This window comes from Excalfactoria chinensis, chromosome 11, assembly GCF_039878825.1.
Source record: "Excalfactoria chinensis isolate bCotChi1 chromosome 11, bCotChi1.hap2, whole genome shotgun sequence".
Lineage (NCBI taxonomy): Eukaryota > Metazoa > Chordata > Aves > Galliformes > Phasianidae > Excalfactoria > Excalfactoria chinensis.
The window spans coordinates 11,888,858-11,903,906 of record NC_092835.1 but is presented as its reverse complement, the minus strand read 5'-3'; the positions used below and the strand labels follow the sequence as shown (position 1 = coordinate 11,903,906).

The 15,049-nt window shown below is 37.9% G+C and overlaps 1 protein-coding gene across 1 annotated transcript in view; it reads right to left on the bottom strand.

Moving 5' to 3' along the window:
• Positions 1-1,335: 1,335 nt before the first annotated feature.
• The window catches only part of LONP2 (lon peptidase 2, peroxisomal), a 37,533-nt gene continuing 23,819 nt past the window's right edge, over positions 1,336-15,049 (bottom strand). The window contains exons 12-15 of the mRNA XM_072346227.1: positions 11,282-11,424; positions 6,330-6,537; positions 4,992-5,182; positions 1,336-3,231 (exon numbers count right to left, since the gene is read on the bottom strand). Of these exons, the coding sequence (XP_072202328.1) occupies positions 3,010-3,231; positions 4,992-5,182; positions 6,330-6,537; positions 11,282-11,424 (764 nt within the window). The 3' untranslated portion in view covers positions 1,336-3,009. The remainder of the gene's footprint in view (positions 3,232-4,991; positions 5,183-6,329; positions 6,538-11,281; positions 11,425-15,049) is intronic.

The following is a 15,049-nucleotide window of genomic DNA, read 5'->3' as shown; positions in this document are numbered from 1 at the left end:
CATGAGCCAGCGAAATTGCTGCTGCTTGTTCTTGTGTTGTGTTGCTCAAAAAAACTTGCAGCCTTTTTGCACTGTTCTACAGTGATTTTTATTAGGCTGGAAATCAAGAATATACTTGTGAAGGGGACTAAAGATTGTGCTTGTAACAGCCAAGACTTCTTTAGTCATGCTTTACGGATGACAAATGCTATAGCATAAATAATGCGTACTGACTTCCTGTATACTAGTGTTCCATTTGGTGTAAAAAGCAAAAAGCAACGTGTATAAAACATTTGATGTCCATCATCATCGGATGGAATGATTAAACAAGTTATACTTAGGCCCAGATCCTCAAAAGTAGTGGAAGCTTAAGTCTGTGGGTCTTTCCTCTTAGTAGAGGATCTGGTAATTAAACCATGCTCTGTTATATATGAAAAATAAAAACATAGTAAAAATCTGTACAGTTTACTACCTTATCTAAAATAAATGGTGTATTAAAGCCTAGCCATGTTTTAGCGTTAGCTGCTTATTTTAGAAAGTACTTTGCTGTATTGAGAAGGAGTACTCACATTTGTCTTGATTAAATGAAATGCAGTAGATCTTGCATTTGTCCCCTAGTACTACCTCTGTTGTTTCTCATTGCCTTTGGGGAAAAAAAAAAAAAAAGCCTTAAAAGGAAAATGTTTGCCAAGTATGGATGTTAATATTTGGCTTCTGTTTTGATATTTCTCATTAGTTTGCGCTTGCAGTATTGCTTTAAAATTGAAACAGATTAAGCAGATTAACTGTTTTGTATTGCTACCTATGCCACTGTATTATCCAGTATGTTTTCAAAGCTACTATGATTAAAAGCATGAATTGCATTAGTGAGACAGTTTTATCTATAGCAATTTACAGTGTGGACTGCGGGCAGAGGAAAGGAGCTACCACTGCTGCTTTTTAGCTTTGCATAAACTTCATTATTTTACGATACAGTCTCAAGACACGCACATCTTTATCACCAGGTCTGTTTAACTCTCAGCTGCAATGCAGGATAACTCTAGTGTACTGAAATTACTTTACTTTAAAAGATCTCTTATTTTGGCTTGCTGCTGCACAGATGGTTGTGCTCAATAATGCTCAGCAAAAGCCAAAGACATTTAACTATAATATCCGTTATAGTCGATAATACTTTCAAAGTAACAAAATCAAGTCAGCTCTGAAAAGCTGTAAGTAAACTCTAAGACTAAAGATCTTTGAGAGTGGCATTAAAGCTCTCACCTTTCAGATAAAGTCCATGCGGACAAGACATGAGTTGGAGTGGTGTGGCAGAAACGCACTGCTTATCTTCAGAGCAATTCCTTGTTCTTCTGAAGTTGCTGTAAAAGCTTATTATTAAAACAACAAACAAACAAACAAAAAAACAGCATTTGCTATATTTTAAAAAAAATGCACTTCTTCTACCTGTATAAACAGACTGCACTGGACTTCCAGGCATGTCCGTTTTTGTGCTGGTGCTAAGCAGTGCAGGACTGTTGTTTGATCTGCATTAAATTGAGTGAAGAAAATATTATTTTCCCCTTACTAGTCTTGATTAGAGGCAAAGCAGCATATTAGTTGTCATTCCTTTCTGCTGCTTTGCTGATTGTCATTTCACATTTGTTGCGTTCAAGAAATTTGTAAGGCAGAAAAATAGAGACTGTTGTTGTATCTTAACTGTGGAACGCAGGTCATGAATAACCAAAGTGTTTAATTCTTAAAAAAGTAAAGCAAAAAGTGCTGTTTTTTTTAATCATTTTATTAAATTAAGTCTTCTGTGAACGTTTTTATAATCTAGTGAAAAAACACCCACTGAATTTATTAATGAAATTACTGTTATATTCCAGGTAAATCAGATTTATCAATGGAAACTAAAGCCAAACAAATGATTCATTTTGATTTGTAGGCTTCTGTCACTGATACAATTTAATTTTCATAAGGACACTTTAGTTGTTTCAAAATTAACGAGCAAGAACAGAATAGCAGAGATTAGCTTTTCTCTCGTGTCTAACCCTCATACAAAACAATGAGAAACTCAAGAACTGTAGATTCAGTAAAGTTAAATTTCTATCTTAAAAACTGTGGAGACCTCAAAAGGGATATCAACACTTACTCAAACCTTGCGTTACTGGTGTGAGCTACTTAATCAAATTTAATCATCCAGTAGTTTTATTGGTATTGTTTAAATGGATATAGTATTTAGAGTCTAAACTCTACACAGAAGTATCCCAGAATCAGCAGTGCTACTAGTTTGTATCACATAAGAATTAAGGTGTCCTTTTCCCTCCCCTCCCAAACATTACTAGGCTGTCTTTTCTATAAGTCTTCCCGGTACGTGCCACCTACTTCCAGTGCTGTAAGTACAACTCTGCGCACATGAACTTTAGTGCATTACCTTTCCTTGACAAAAGTGAGAACTACTGCTTCTGTTATCCTTAAATCCTCTCTGCATTTCCTTAAAACTTCCAAAATCTTGTTTCTCCTGATGCCACCACTCCTTAGCAGATTGCCTGAACGTTATTTCCTAAAAAGAAAGCACCCGTGCCCCAAATCAGTTTGCTTTTGGTTAACATCCCCATTATTACCTCCTCTTGCTGTTCTGTGCTGCATTTGCTGCAGTTTGTGTTCTCTGACCACACAAACTGCATATGATTCCCTGGCTGTGGGCTTGTCTGCTTTACAGATGTCATCAGCTGTTGACACTGATGTAACTGCCTACCAGATAAGGTAAGGAATTGTTTCTCAGTAGCATTAGGTTACTCATGCTTGAATCTCACTGTCAGGAAATAAGTATTTTTTCAAGACTCCTTGCTGGTAGTAGTAAAAGGCAGCATATCCAGCAAATGTGGTTTTGGGTTGTTAACTGCTAAAGCGATACTTTTATTTTGATTGCATTTGCACGCAAATTTAAACTGTCAGTCTTAGCTCATATTTATGCTTGATATATGTATCTAGTTGATAGTTACTATTCTCTATTAAAATTCGATATAGAAGTAATCTCAGCCTGTCTACTTAAAGTTTACTATTCAAACGCTCAACTCTGGGCTTAACTGAAAATCCTCCATCAAAAGCAGCATTAAGAACTTCATCCAGACAGCTTGCCATAACGAAAGTCAGATCTTGCCGTACATTCAGTGCGATTTCTTCAAGATCTTTTTCATTTCTTTGAGGAATGATAATTCTCTTCAGTCCAGCTCGGTGCGCTGCCAGCACTTTGTCTTTAATTCCTCCAACCTAATAAGGAAAAGAAACATAAGTTCAAGAAAAAAACTCTGACACTAAGCTCATAAAGTAATAAGTGTAACAAATCTGGAAATCACACCAGGAGTTAAATTTTAATGAGGATCTCCCTCCCCCAGTGATTTAGTAAAGTAATTAAGAATGCAGCAGTATTGTTAGCTTGCTATATGCTTACCAAGGGGTGGTTTAGGTTGGAAGGGACCTAGTTCCAAATATAATAAGCTCCAGCATGCTTTGTTACAGATAACAGAAGAAAAAGAAACCTGGATTTTTTAATCCAGGAATGCATGTACTTTTTCTAATACAAGTTGCCTGTAACAATTTGTTCTTAGACAGAAGAATTTCAAACTCTTAGGTTTAGGGAGGAAGGTCTTCCAATCCTTCCCAAACCTGATTTGAACAAAAGAAGTTGTCTCAAAATTGCAAGGTTGTCTTTGTTCTAGAAAAGTAGGCATCATTTCAGCAAGCTACCTGTATCTGTGTATGTAATGACACAATGAGAGTTTTAAAATCAGCTTCTCCTTTAGTCACAGCTGTAGCTTCTTCCCCTTGAACTTTTTTCAGATCCTATCTTAAGACCATCTTACAGAAGAAACTCATAGCTTTGTGTTGCTTTAGAGGAAAGGAAGGCCTTGTATTGTAACGTGACAACAGGCTTCTATAAAAGAAGGTACTGGAGAACCAGAAATACTCAAGGCAATCAGTTTAGGCAGGGCAATGCTACTTATTATGTCCCACATTACTTTCTTTCAGGTGGTAGATGCAGCAGATGAAGTAATATTAAAATTACTAATAGATTCTAAACAACCCTTAGACAGTAAGGCATTGATTAAAAAATTGAGTATTTACAGATATTTCTTTACCTGCCTTAAACCACAGGCAAAATGTAGTCACTGGTGCGATAAAAACAATGTATTTGAAACACTAAGCAGAGGTGCACTGTAGCAGAGTTAATGCAGTGGTTTAATTATCACCAGAGCCCTGAACAGCAGCAATCTTGTCAGTGTAACTGCTGCCAGAATGCCATGTCAGTGATCCTCTCCTAGGATCTCTGAAACATACTTTACTGATGTTATCTGTGCTTTGCTCTCTACTGCGTGAAACAAAATACTCATCCTTCCTTTGTCCATCATATGGTATGAGATGAAAACTCTTACCTGCTTTAATTAATTATACCAGTCTCCATGTGATACGTAAAACTAACACTGTGTATCTTTGAACATTTCCCTTCTGCCCTCTCACTTTGAAGAAGGTTTATAGGAACATCATTCAGCTGAACTCTATATTAGGGAGCAGCATTTAAGAGCAGTCCAAACATCTACATGCATAGAGAGAATTTCCAAGAATAATCCACACAAAATTACTGTGAGAACTCAAACAGCTTTTCAGTGCAACTGAAGATAATCTTGTAATAATAGTATTGAGGAAGCATTTTTAGAAACTGCAATATATGTATCTTGGAACTATCTTGAATTTTGGGATTTCCAGGGTTCTGTTCTAACTAGACATATCAATAATGCATGCTTCCTGAAAGCTGCATCAAGGCCATTTTTAACAGTAAATGCAAAGCAGGCACACAAGCGTATAGTTCTAGCCTAGGCTGCCTTCAATAAGCCTCTTTCAGCTGCATCAGAAGGGACTAGACTGCTGCGAAGGGATGATCCAGCAAGACTGCTTTTGAAAGTGGCTAACAGACTTTATACCTAGAATATGGAGAATGAATGCAACGCAGCTCTTTTCCAAACAATACTTACTGGAAGAACAAGGCCTCTTAGTGTAATTTCTCCTGTCATGGCTACATCTGAGCACACCAGCCGCCCACTGAAGAGGGAAGCAAGGCAGGTTACTATGGTAACGCCAGCAGATGGTCCGTCTTTTGTGACAGCTCCAGCTGGGAAGTGCAGATGGATGTCAGTGTTGTCAAGGAGATCAAAACTTCCAGAAGCTTTAAGAAAAAAAAAAAAAAAAAAAAGAATGGTTTGAATGTGAAAAATCTAAACCCATTTTGTTCCCAGTCTTTCTTCTAAGAGGCCACTGGAGAACTACAAGTCTCAGCCATTTTTTTTTCTTTTTCAAAGTGTGCTGTAAGAGCAGCGTATTGCTTAGCTTTGCTGCAGGAGGGAGAAAATCCCACAAGCTTTCCTACATCAAAATACAAAATCGTAACAAGGTAACTCATCAGCTCAACATTTGCATGCGCTGAGGAATTCAGAGTAGGGATTAATGCAAAGACCGAAGAATTCCTGCATACAATTTTTAGTTGTAGGTCCTAAACAGTAAATGTCAGATTTCAGTGAACATACCACAAGAGCATCACTCTTAAAAGAGCAGTATTAATCAATATATTAATGTATATTTCCCATTCACATCTTTTTACCTTACTTCACCTACAAGACCTAACTGTATATGCTATGTTTACCTCTCGGGTTTACACTGTTAATGCCAGCAGCATTTCACACACCCATTCTATTTAGTTTTTTTTAAAGCCATTCAAACTTTTGTAAATAAGGACAGATGGCTGACAGATGCCAGAAAATTATTTAGCTATTATTTGGCTAATCAGCTGATGATCAAACTACACAGCAGTCTTTGGAGGTTAAAACAAGAGCAAGTAACTTGGATAAAGTCCTATTTCAGTTCAATATTCTCAAAGCATAGAAGCAGACAATAAGAAACTACTTTTAGCAGAAACCCTAGCCTAGATTTAGAGGAAAACTACAGCCTTGAATACCTACATCCACATTACAAAACTACTGCTGGAAAGGCTGCGTGTAAAAATGAATGAGGCTGTGTATTGAAATCAGCAGAAGAGCCAACAGGGATCTCTAAGGCTGATTTCAACTTCCATATGGCACTGATTGCTGGAAAACCCTTTCTCTGTTAAGGCAATACGATGTACTTCTGTAACAAGTATGGTAACTTCCACTGTTATTTAGCAAAGCTTCTTTCTGTTGAATTACTGGAACATCAAGCATTAAGACATTTAATTACCATGCAATATTAATGCTTTCTAAATGCACATCCATGCACCACGAGGTCAAAATCCGTGATGCAATCCGCTCATGCGGTCTTTGTCATTTTCCCCAACCTACCATTAGTGAGCTGGTATCTCTTTGCATTGCTGCGCAACCAGCTGATTGCAAGATGTGCTGACTCCTTCATGACATCTCCCAGCTGACCAGTCAAAGTGAGCTGGCCTTCCCCGTCCATGCGGCTGGCTTCCACAAACATGATCTCTCCTCCCAGCGGAGTCCAAGCCAGGCCTATGGCTACTCCTGGCTGACTTAAGCGTTCTGACACCTGAAAGAACCACAGCAAACAATGAAAGAAACAGCTGTAACAAAACTATAGCAAAAACAAATTGATAGTTACCTTCAAAACAACTGTACTGAGTACAACAGAAAGGTTAAGGCTCATCTCTTTTTTTTTTTAATGCAGCAGTAATACTGCTTACATGTAAATGGTAATTACAGCAATCATATCCATGTGCGGCTCCTTCCCTCGAGGTGATGGCAAACATCTTGGCAAACTGCTCTTAAAACCTTCCCCACTCCCAATGGTTCAATGAGAATCTTTCTTTTCACTTCACAGGACTCTTAAGTATTTGGTCAATACAGACTGCTGCACACCTCCAGCAGATGGACAGAATTCTGTTTATTCTGACTCTTGTTTCTTAAGTGAAAAAGCCAATTTTGAGCCTATACATCACCTAACATTTGGGCCTGAAGTACTGTCAGACAGCACAGTGATTCACGCAATCTGAAATACTTGAGCATGCAGGTTAGATGTGAAGGAGGACGGGGAACCTGACTCCATTAGTGATTTCTAGTAGTCAGCAAGCTCTCTGCCCCATGCAGGGCTATGATCTGCTTATCTAAACTGATGAGGGAGGGTCTGAATCCTGGTCTCTTGTGTTGAGTAGAAGGAAAAGGAGGCAGGATGTTTTCCATGAGTGTCCCAGTTCTGCGGGGTTTTTTTCCATTACATGAAAGACTTTCAGAATATACAGAAAGTTCTTGTCCTGAGCTCCAGTCAGTTGAAGAAGCTCCTATGAAAGACCTTACAGCTCTTCTGCATGTTCTGAACTACTTTACAAGGCAGAAATGAAACCAGATAAGTTTCTAATGTCAGGCTGTGAGCACAGCAAAAGACAAGCATGCCTTTGTAAAGTAAAGCAATAGGCTCATTTAAAAATATTTTAGTCTGCTACTGAAATGCAGAATTGAAAGTTAATTTGATTCATTTCTGAAATGGACGAATTCTTCATTCAGCTGCTGCGAAAATTTCAAGAACTTTCATTTATTGGGTAAAGAACCAGCGAACGGAGCATCTCAGCAGAACCATAATAAAAGTATGACAACTCTGAAGTCCACATTAAAACTTCTCAAAACCTTTGTTCCTTCTGAGAACATTCAACATTCCGTTTTATAATACTCCAGAGCAACAGAATGTTTTTTTCCCCTCTAGCATCAATTCATCCTGCACAACTTTCCATAGTTTAAATGCTTTCATTGTTTGCTTCCTTCCAAGAGTCAGCAGAGGGTAAACCAATCAGAAGTCTCACAGACACCAAAAATGCAAAACTCATTACAGTACTGACTTCTCTTAAGCATAAGGTCCTCTAAAAGATTCACAGCAATCTGTACAGAAGCCTCTTTAGGATGATGATGACTGTGGGAAGACTGCCTACCTATGGGAGTTCCCTCAGCGAAAAGCACCTGTACTGAAAAGCACCTTAATGATCTGGAGGCAGAAAGCTATGTATGGCTCTGCGCTGACATGTCTGTATTGGAAATACTTGGATTCGTGAGCTTCCAGGACAGTGTTAACCATTGTAATCTCCTACTAAAAGCTCTCCCTGCAGGCCCAATAGAAACAAAGTCACAAAGTAGAATCCAGACCTGAAATTGTTTTGCATTTTGTTTTGTTTTGGAAAACAAACAACAGCACCAGCTTACCTAAACAAACAATATAGCTTTCCATGCAATCCTCAGAATGAGAACACTCCTAACAGAAGCCAGACATTAACATTCCAGTATTAGTCTGAAACACGTCCCATCATAAAATTACAATCACAAAACATCACAATAGCTATAATACTCTTGATGCTCGATTTCTTTTTTCACAATTAGAAAGCAGGTTACTTTACTCAGCAGGAGTGAACAACTTCACTCTATAGCTGCTGCCTCTGGTTATCAGCCAAAAAGAGATTAATATTAAAAAACAAAAAAAAGCTGAGTTACAAACACACACACGTGCTCAGAAGACAACAGAACAATAACAAAAATAAAGCTAAATTCCAAGGCAAAAGAGAAACTGCACTATAAAAATGCTGGATACATCACGAGCCCCTTCCTCCAAACGCACGCTGTGCTGAAATGTTTCATTAAGTCTCTTACACTTTCATTTGTTGTCAGGATCATTTTTCTGAAGCCTTAGCATGTGATTTATTCCAACATTTGTTCTGTCGGGTGACACATACAATTATTTATTTGTGATAAATGAACTAAGTCTACAAGTATGAGCTGAGTAATCTGTCATGCCTTTCTGCTGGGAGACCTCTGCAGAAAATACACAAAATGTTGAAAAGGTAAAAGACGAGTCATTCATTTTACTGCATCCCCTGAAGGACAACAGCTCCATGAAATCACATCATGTCTTCTGTTCTGTTTGCTCAGCCTCATCCAAGTACTGACACGGGGACTGCCTCCACTGTATCTTTATTTCAGCTAACCATAAATGCCAAAACAGGGTCAGAAGTGAAGCTTTAAAGGCTCTGTGCAGAAAGAAAGGCATGCTGCAGACAGTGCACCTGAAAAAACAACAGCAGTCAATCTAAGATGCCCACCACCAACATGAGAGCTACGCTGATCTGAAAGAATCTTAAGGCCGCATGCAAAATTCAGGGGAATTATGGATTAGTTGGGAAAATTCCACTAACACAGGAATTATCTGGCTATCCAAACAATTTACACTGAGCAAAGCCATGTGTATGGAAAAATATATCCTCATTATTACACGCAGTAAATAGTAAATGAAAATTAATCATGAACTGCTTAGGGAATTGATGCTATGTGAATTCTCCCAGTTCTATTTAAGCACTGCTTAATTTGCCTACTAAATATGGAATCATTTAAAAAACCTCTGATATTGAAGTCAAAACATTCAGTCAGGTCTTACTTCAGCTTAAACAGGCTGGCATGAAATGCCTCTAAGCATGTTCATGGCAACTCTACATGCAAAAAGAATCTTCAGCACTCAGATATTTGCATATTCAGAGAGGTAAGAAGCACACTTGAGAAATGCTACTTGTACAACTTACTCCTGCAGAAAGAACAGAAGAGCAGAAATTTGCCAGCTCAGCTGCACTATCCCATAGAAACAAATAATCGGTGCCAGGGTGAGTTCAAAACTATTCAGCGCACTGGAAGAAAGTCACACGTACTTGTGGGCCTACCAACTCTTTTTTTATAAGAAGTGAGTTAAGTTCACATTTATTTGAATTAATTCTACTTTCGACTGGGAAAAGAATTACGAGTGACCAGAACTCTTGCATAGATGAACAACATTTAGTTTTTAGCATCTTTACAAAACTAATATGCACTGCCAGTGGAATCCATAATACAGGCTTAAATATAAGAGCAATTTATTCTAGCAGTTTTATGTGCATCTATATTTCAAGCACTAAAAAAAACAAGTAATCCTGCAGTATTTTAGCTCTAAAGACCCGGTGTGTGAAGTACGTAACAACCTTCAGAAGTGAAAATTCAGACAGAAGGTTACTTCTTTGGACAACAAACAAAAAAACCCAAAATAAACTAAAGCCTTTTTTCAGTAATGGCTTCTAGAAGACAAGTAGTAATGTAGAGTATTAAAAATGTCTATAGGAGTATTACAAATGGTTTGATGGCTACAGACATTCCAAATGAAGCTGAGGATCTACACTATCAGCTGAAATCACACTGTTCTGTATGATTTTGTTGGGCACAGCCGGTTCTGAGAGCTGAAAAGAAGCAACAAAAGTTGCTTATGAGGTCATCTGCCTAAAAAGCAATCTCTTCAAAAAAATAAAATCAGAACACAAAAGGCCAACATGAAAAACCTCAGACAAGGGAGTCATAAAATAACGGGCTCTTGAGGACATGATCTTTGTAGCCCCCAGTTCCCCCTGATTTCCACTTCTAAGTCCCCAGAAGATTGATATTTGATTATGTTTTTCTTTCACTGCTATTTCCTCCATAACTTACTGCCCTAACAATCTTTTCTCCGGGAGAATGAAAGAAAAAAAATAGCATTCCATCAGCAACTGCCTGCTGTCAGTGTTATATATACTACTTAGACTCCTAAGTTCACCCGGGCCTAAAGTAAAGCAGAGAACAAGTGAAATGTAAATAGTGAAAGGAGAATCCTTAAGTAACTAATTTCATGAATGGCCTTTTCCATACAGTACAGCAAAACATGGCTGGGGAAGAATTCTGCAATATGCCAGCCGAGGAACAATGCAGTCACTGGGAAGCTGGAGGTGACTGAATGATCCTAAAATTATTTGTAATAGATGAGAGTTCTGTGAACATGAAGAATGTCTGACAACGTCTAGCCTAAAGTGACATTGTTTCAATACCCCAAAACACTGATGGGCATTAAGGAAGTATGTTGGACGGTCCTTAGCACAGCTGCTCCAGAGACAGGAATCCTGGGTTACATTTTGGCTTATTTCCCAAGACCACAAAACATCCCACAAACAAAAGCAAAGTTGTTATGAACTGAAAAAAATGCCACCACATTCTTAAGCAGTGCTGCAGGGAGGCATCTTTGTTAACAGGAAGTCCTGCCACTATGTTATTTATGTACTTGGAATTAAATATGTTCATAAATATATTTTCATAAATATGAAAAAAATGTTTGGTGGAACACAAAGAAACAGTCCTGTTTCTAATACACGTATTAAAAAGTTAATATTATACAAATTCAGCCAACAGCAATAAAAGAGGCAACTAGTGAAAACAGACGGAACAACAGTCAAACAAATGAATGAGGACGTTACCTCCATTTCATACATGGGTGGCCCCAGGATGTCTTTTAACGCGTGGAAATCAATTAAAATTGGCATTTCAGGAGGCAGAGCCAGGTCAGCCGCGTCACTGATGGATTCTGATTTTGCGTCTTCTGTGACATGTTCTTTGCAGTCTAAGAGAAGGAAATCTAAGTTAGGATTTGTAACAGTCCTTGACAGAGGAATTAAAGGAATCAAGAGGACTTACCTGAAAAGCTCATGAGAAAAAGCTTAAAGTTATCTTTCACAAAATTCTTGACAAGTTAAAGGTAATACAGTATCAAATTTTAATTACTTAGGCTAAACTTGTCCTAACAGTTCAATGAGGATAATATTTAATCTAGACCACTGACAGATGTACAACTCACCTGCTCAAATGCATTTTTAAGTAGGCCAAATAGCAGCAATAGGTAGCAATATTCTCACACTGTACTTTCCACTTTGATTTTTGTCTCTATGACTACAATGGCTTCACTTAATGTAAATCTTAATTCACAAGATCAGTTTTCAACATGCAATTAGCCACCCAGCATATACTGCCCCTGTTCAGTGGAAACCTCCAAACAGTTTCACTACAACTACCTTCTATCTGTCTTGAAATACTATCTTTTAACATGGCTCTGCTGTTTTGTTGAATTAGGTATTTCTAAGGTGTCTTGAACAACAGACACAAGGAGTAAAACAAACTCCAAACATTGGATTATTTGTTGTTTTCAGTTATATCTACAGGTGAGATGCACGCTCCAAGAAGGGCTATAAAATCCAACTGGCCTGACAGTTTCGAATACAACATACTCAAGGGTCATCGAGAAGGGACCAGACAATTACAGAAACAGTTACAGATTCAAAAGCATGTTCTTTCCTTCCTCCATTTTAAGCATGATCCTGTTGCTGATTATATAATTGTTTCCTTCGTGGTAAAATTTTGGTTTTCTATAACATTTGTTTTATGCACAAAATTGAACTGTAATGAAGACTGTATAAACATCAAAGAATCAGAATTGTTTCAAACATCGTTTGAATTAGGCCTACACTGACGTGTACTTAAATAACCGCATAGAGAAGGAGAATGCAAGCAGGGAGTGACTTCCCATCGAATGTAAGCCAGATGCAAGGGACACACTGCTATTTTCTAGAGAGCCCCGAGCAATATTTTAGTGAAACATTTATCAGAGAAATGAAAAATAGTTCAACAGTCCAGATGTTTCTAAGGGTTTGTAGCAGAGTTCTACTGCAATGCCTCCCTGCCCCGAGGCTGTCATTAAGCATTGTGCAAATACATGTCCTGAAGATGCTTCAGCCCACCCCAAACATACAAAATCAAGGCACATTTTAAGCAGCAGTCCTCATTACACAGGCACCGAGCTCCAAAGCCTTCTGCAGCACATCTTGGGGAAATGTCTACAGTTGCTTCCTTTCTTTGATTTTTTTTTCCCATTCAAAGAAGAAAATCTTCCTTTGCATATTAATGCATGTACAATAACTGATGCTACAGAACTTCAAACAGCCATGGAAAAACACCAATTGATGATCTGATCTATTTAGCATAACATTAAGAGGTGATCTGTGCTGCATTCAGTACGAGTGAAGAGAAAATGTCTCATTTCATGAGATACAAACCACTCTTTTATTAATCCTGACATATAGGAAAGCTTTCTTACTGTTAATTATGTTACAGCACAGTTCTCACTAATGCATCCGTACAGTACCAAGGCAAACATTCTACATCAGTATCACTATTAAAATATTAACTCATCTTTCATGCAGCATTCAAATCTAACACTTATTATCCAACAGCCACTGATCATTCATTCTTCTGTACAACAACTCACTGCTCAATGCATAAATCCTATTCCTCTACTGTAAACACGGCCTTAGTCAGAAGGCCCTCCTGTTGTTCCAGCTTGTCTCTGTATTTTTGTTGAACTACTATTTCTGTACACAATAAATTTAAATACATAAACACTAGCAAGTCTAGGAAACATAACCCTGTATGCTATTCCTGCAACTCAGATTTCAATTGTACTACTCCAAAACCCAAGCCATTTGATATGGCATTTCAAGTTATAAAACAAAACTGAACTTAAAAGGTTTTCCTACCTAACCAACACAGTTTCTCATTTCTGCTTGTTCTTTTTCCACTTAGTTCTATGTATGCATATCTGCAAATATGATTTCATCATCTTTACTGAAGAGACAACTGTGAAGAATCTATAGAGACACAATTAAGATTTCCATTAATGATGACATATACATGTTCACCTATCATGGAGGAACAACCACGTATCACAGAATAAGTTAAAAGACATATTTTCAACCTGGGTTTCAACTACCATATCACAATAAGACGCCTTCAGACTCAGCTGCTGCATCGTACTCTTGAGGCAGCTACTCTAAAATAGGAAAGTCTCACGTGTTTTTTTCAGTCTTAGAATTTCTTCTAGCGTCAAAGACTAGAGGAGCATCTCATAAACCTCAGATAGAGTTTCAGTAAAATAGCAGGTAGTGTGTGTCACTGTATACAAGGATGATGTTACTGTACACAAGACCTCTCTGGAGGGGTCTGAAAGATGACTCCATTTGCTTTTGCTGAAGCTTACCCTACAAATCCAATGACTGACGCAAACTAACAGCCCTCCACTTGCCAACTTCGTCATAAAGCCCAGGAGTCAAAGGAGTGAGGAAGGCAATACAAAGCTGCCAGTGTATTTCAGACACTTAGTGTGGGAAAGAGACAGCATATCTCCTTGCATTAACTGTGCCACAGCAGGCATCCTGCACTTCTAGAGTCTACTACTAAACACTGTCAAAAGCTACGTGTCTACAAAGACTTGGAAACACTTGCTTCAACTTAAGTTAATGATCTGATTTAATCAATATAACGTCCACTCAAGAACAGGAAAAAAATGATCCAATATAATCAAAGAAAGAAATTAAGAAATTTAGCCTATAATTCCCATTGTTTGCATCAACTTGCAAGTATTGAGAGTTTGGGGATTATTCCCAGGTTTTGTTTTTAATACTTGGCTGTTTCCTTACTGAGTGAACGTCCAACAAAACTTTTCTTGTTGCTGTTTCTGAAGTAGCATCCCATTCTCATACACTCCCAATAGGTGACATTTCTGCTAAAATTACAGCTGGATATGAGCACATCATTAGCAGAAAATAAGAAACATTTTGTTGACCGCATCATTCTCTACGTGTTTTTGTAATACCAAGGTTAAACTATAGGTCTAATTCTCCTTTGGACTTTGTTTTATTGACACAGCTTTTTCTTATGGATAATTTCAACTTCAGAAGCACAAAGAAAACTACAGATCATTTCTTTTGAGCCTGATCCAAATCATGGATGTCAACCAAAAGAGCTCACTTTTTGCCCTCTGTTGGAGCACTGAGCTTGCTGTTTTTGCTTAACTGTGGTAAGTTGCAAGTCCCATACTAAATTTAACAGTGTAAATACCTCTCCGAAGTTGCAAGCACAGTGCTAATTTTAACACTGCAAATGCCTCTCTCACTGGATCAAAATATCTACTGCAGTTCCTTTTCATGCTGTGCTTTAATACTAAAATGGCTCCTCTTACAGTATCAGCTGTGCTCTGAAGCTGCTTTCCTTCTATTTTATTGGAAGAATTGAAGAGCAGGATAATAGGTTTTCTATTCAGTAATCATACTAGATCTTCTAAACATATTTTGCTGTCATTCAGTGCAAACAAATACTTCACAAATATGCCTCAGGTCAAAAGCATAGCAGTGGCAGAG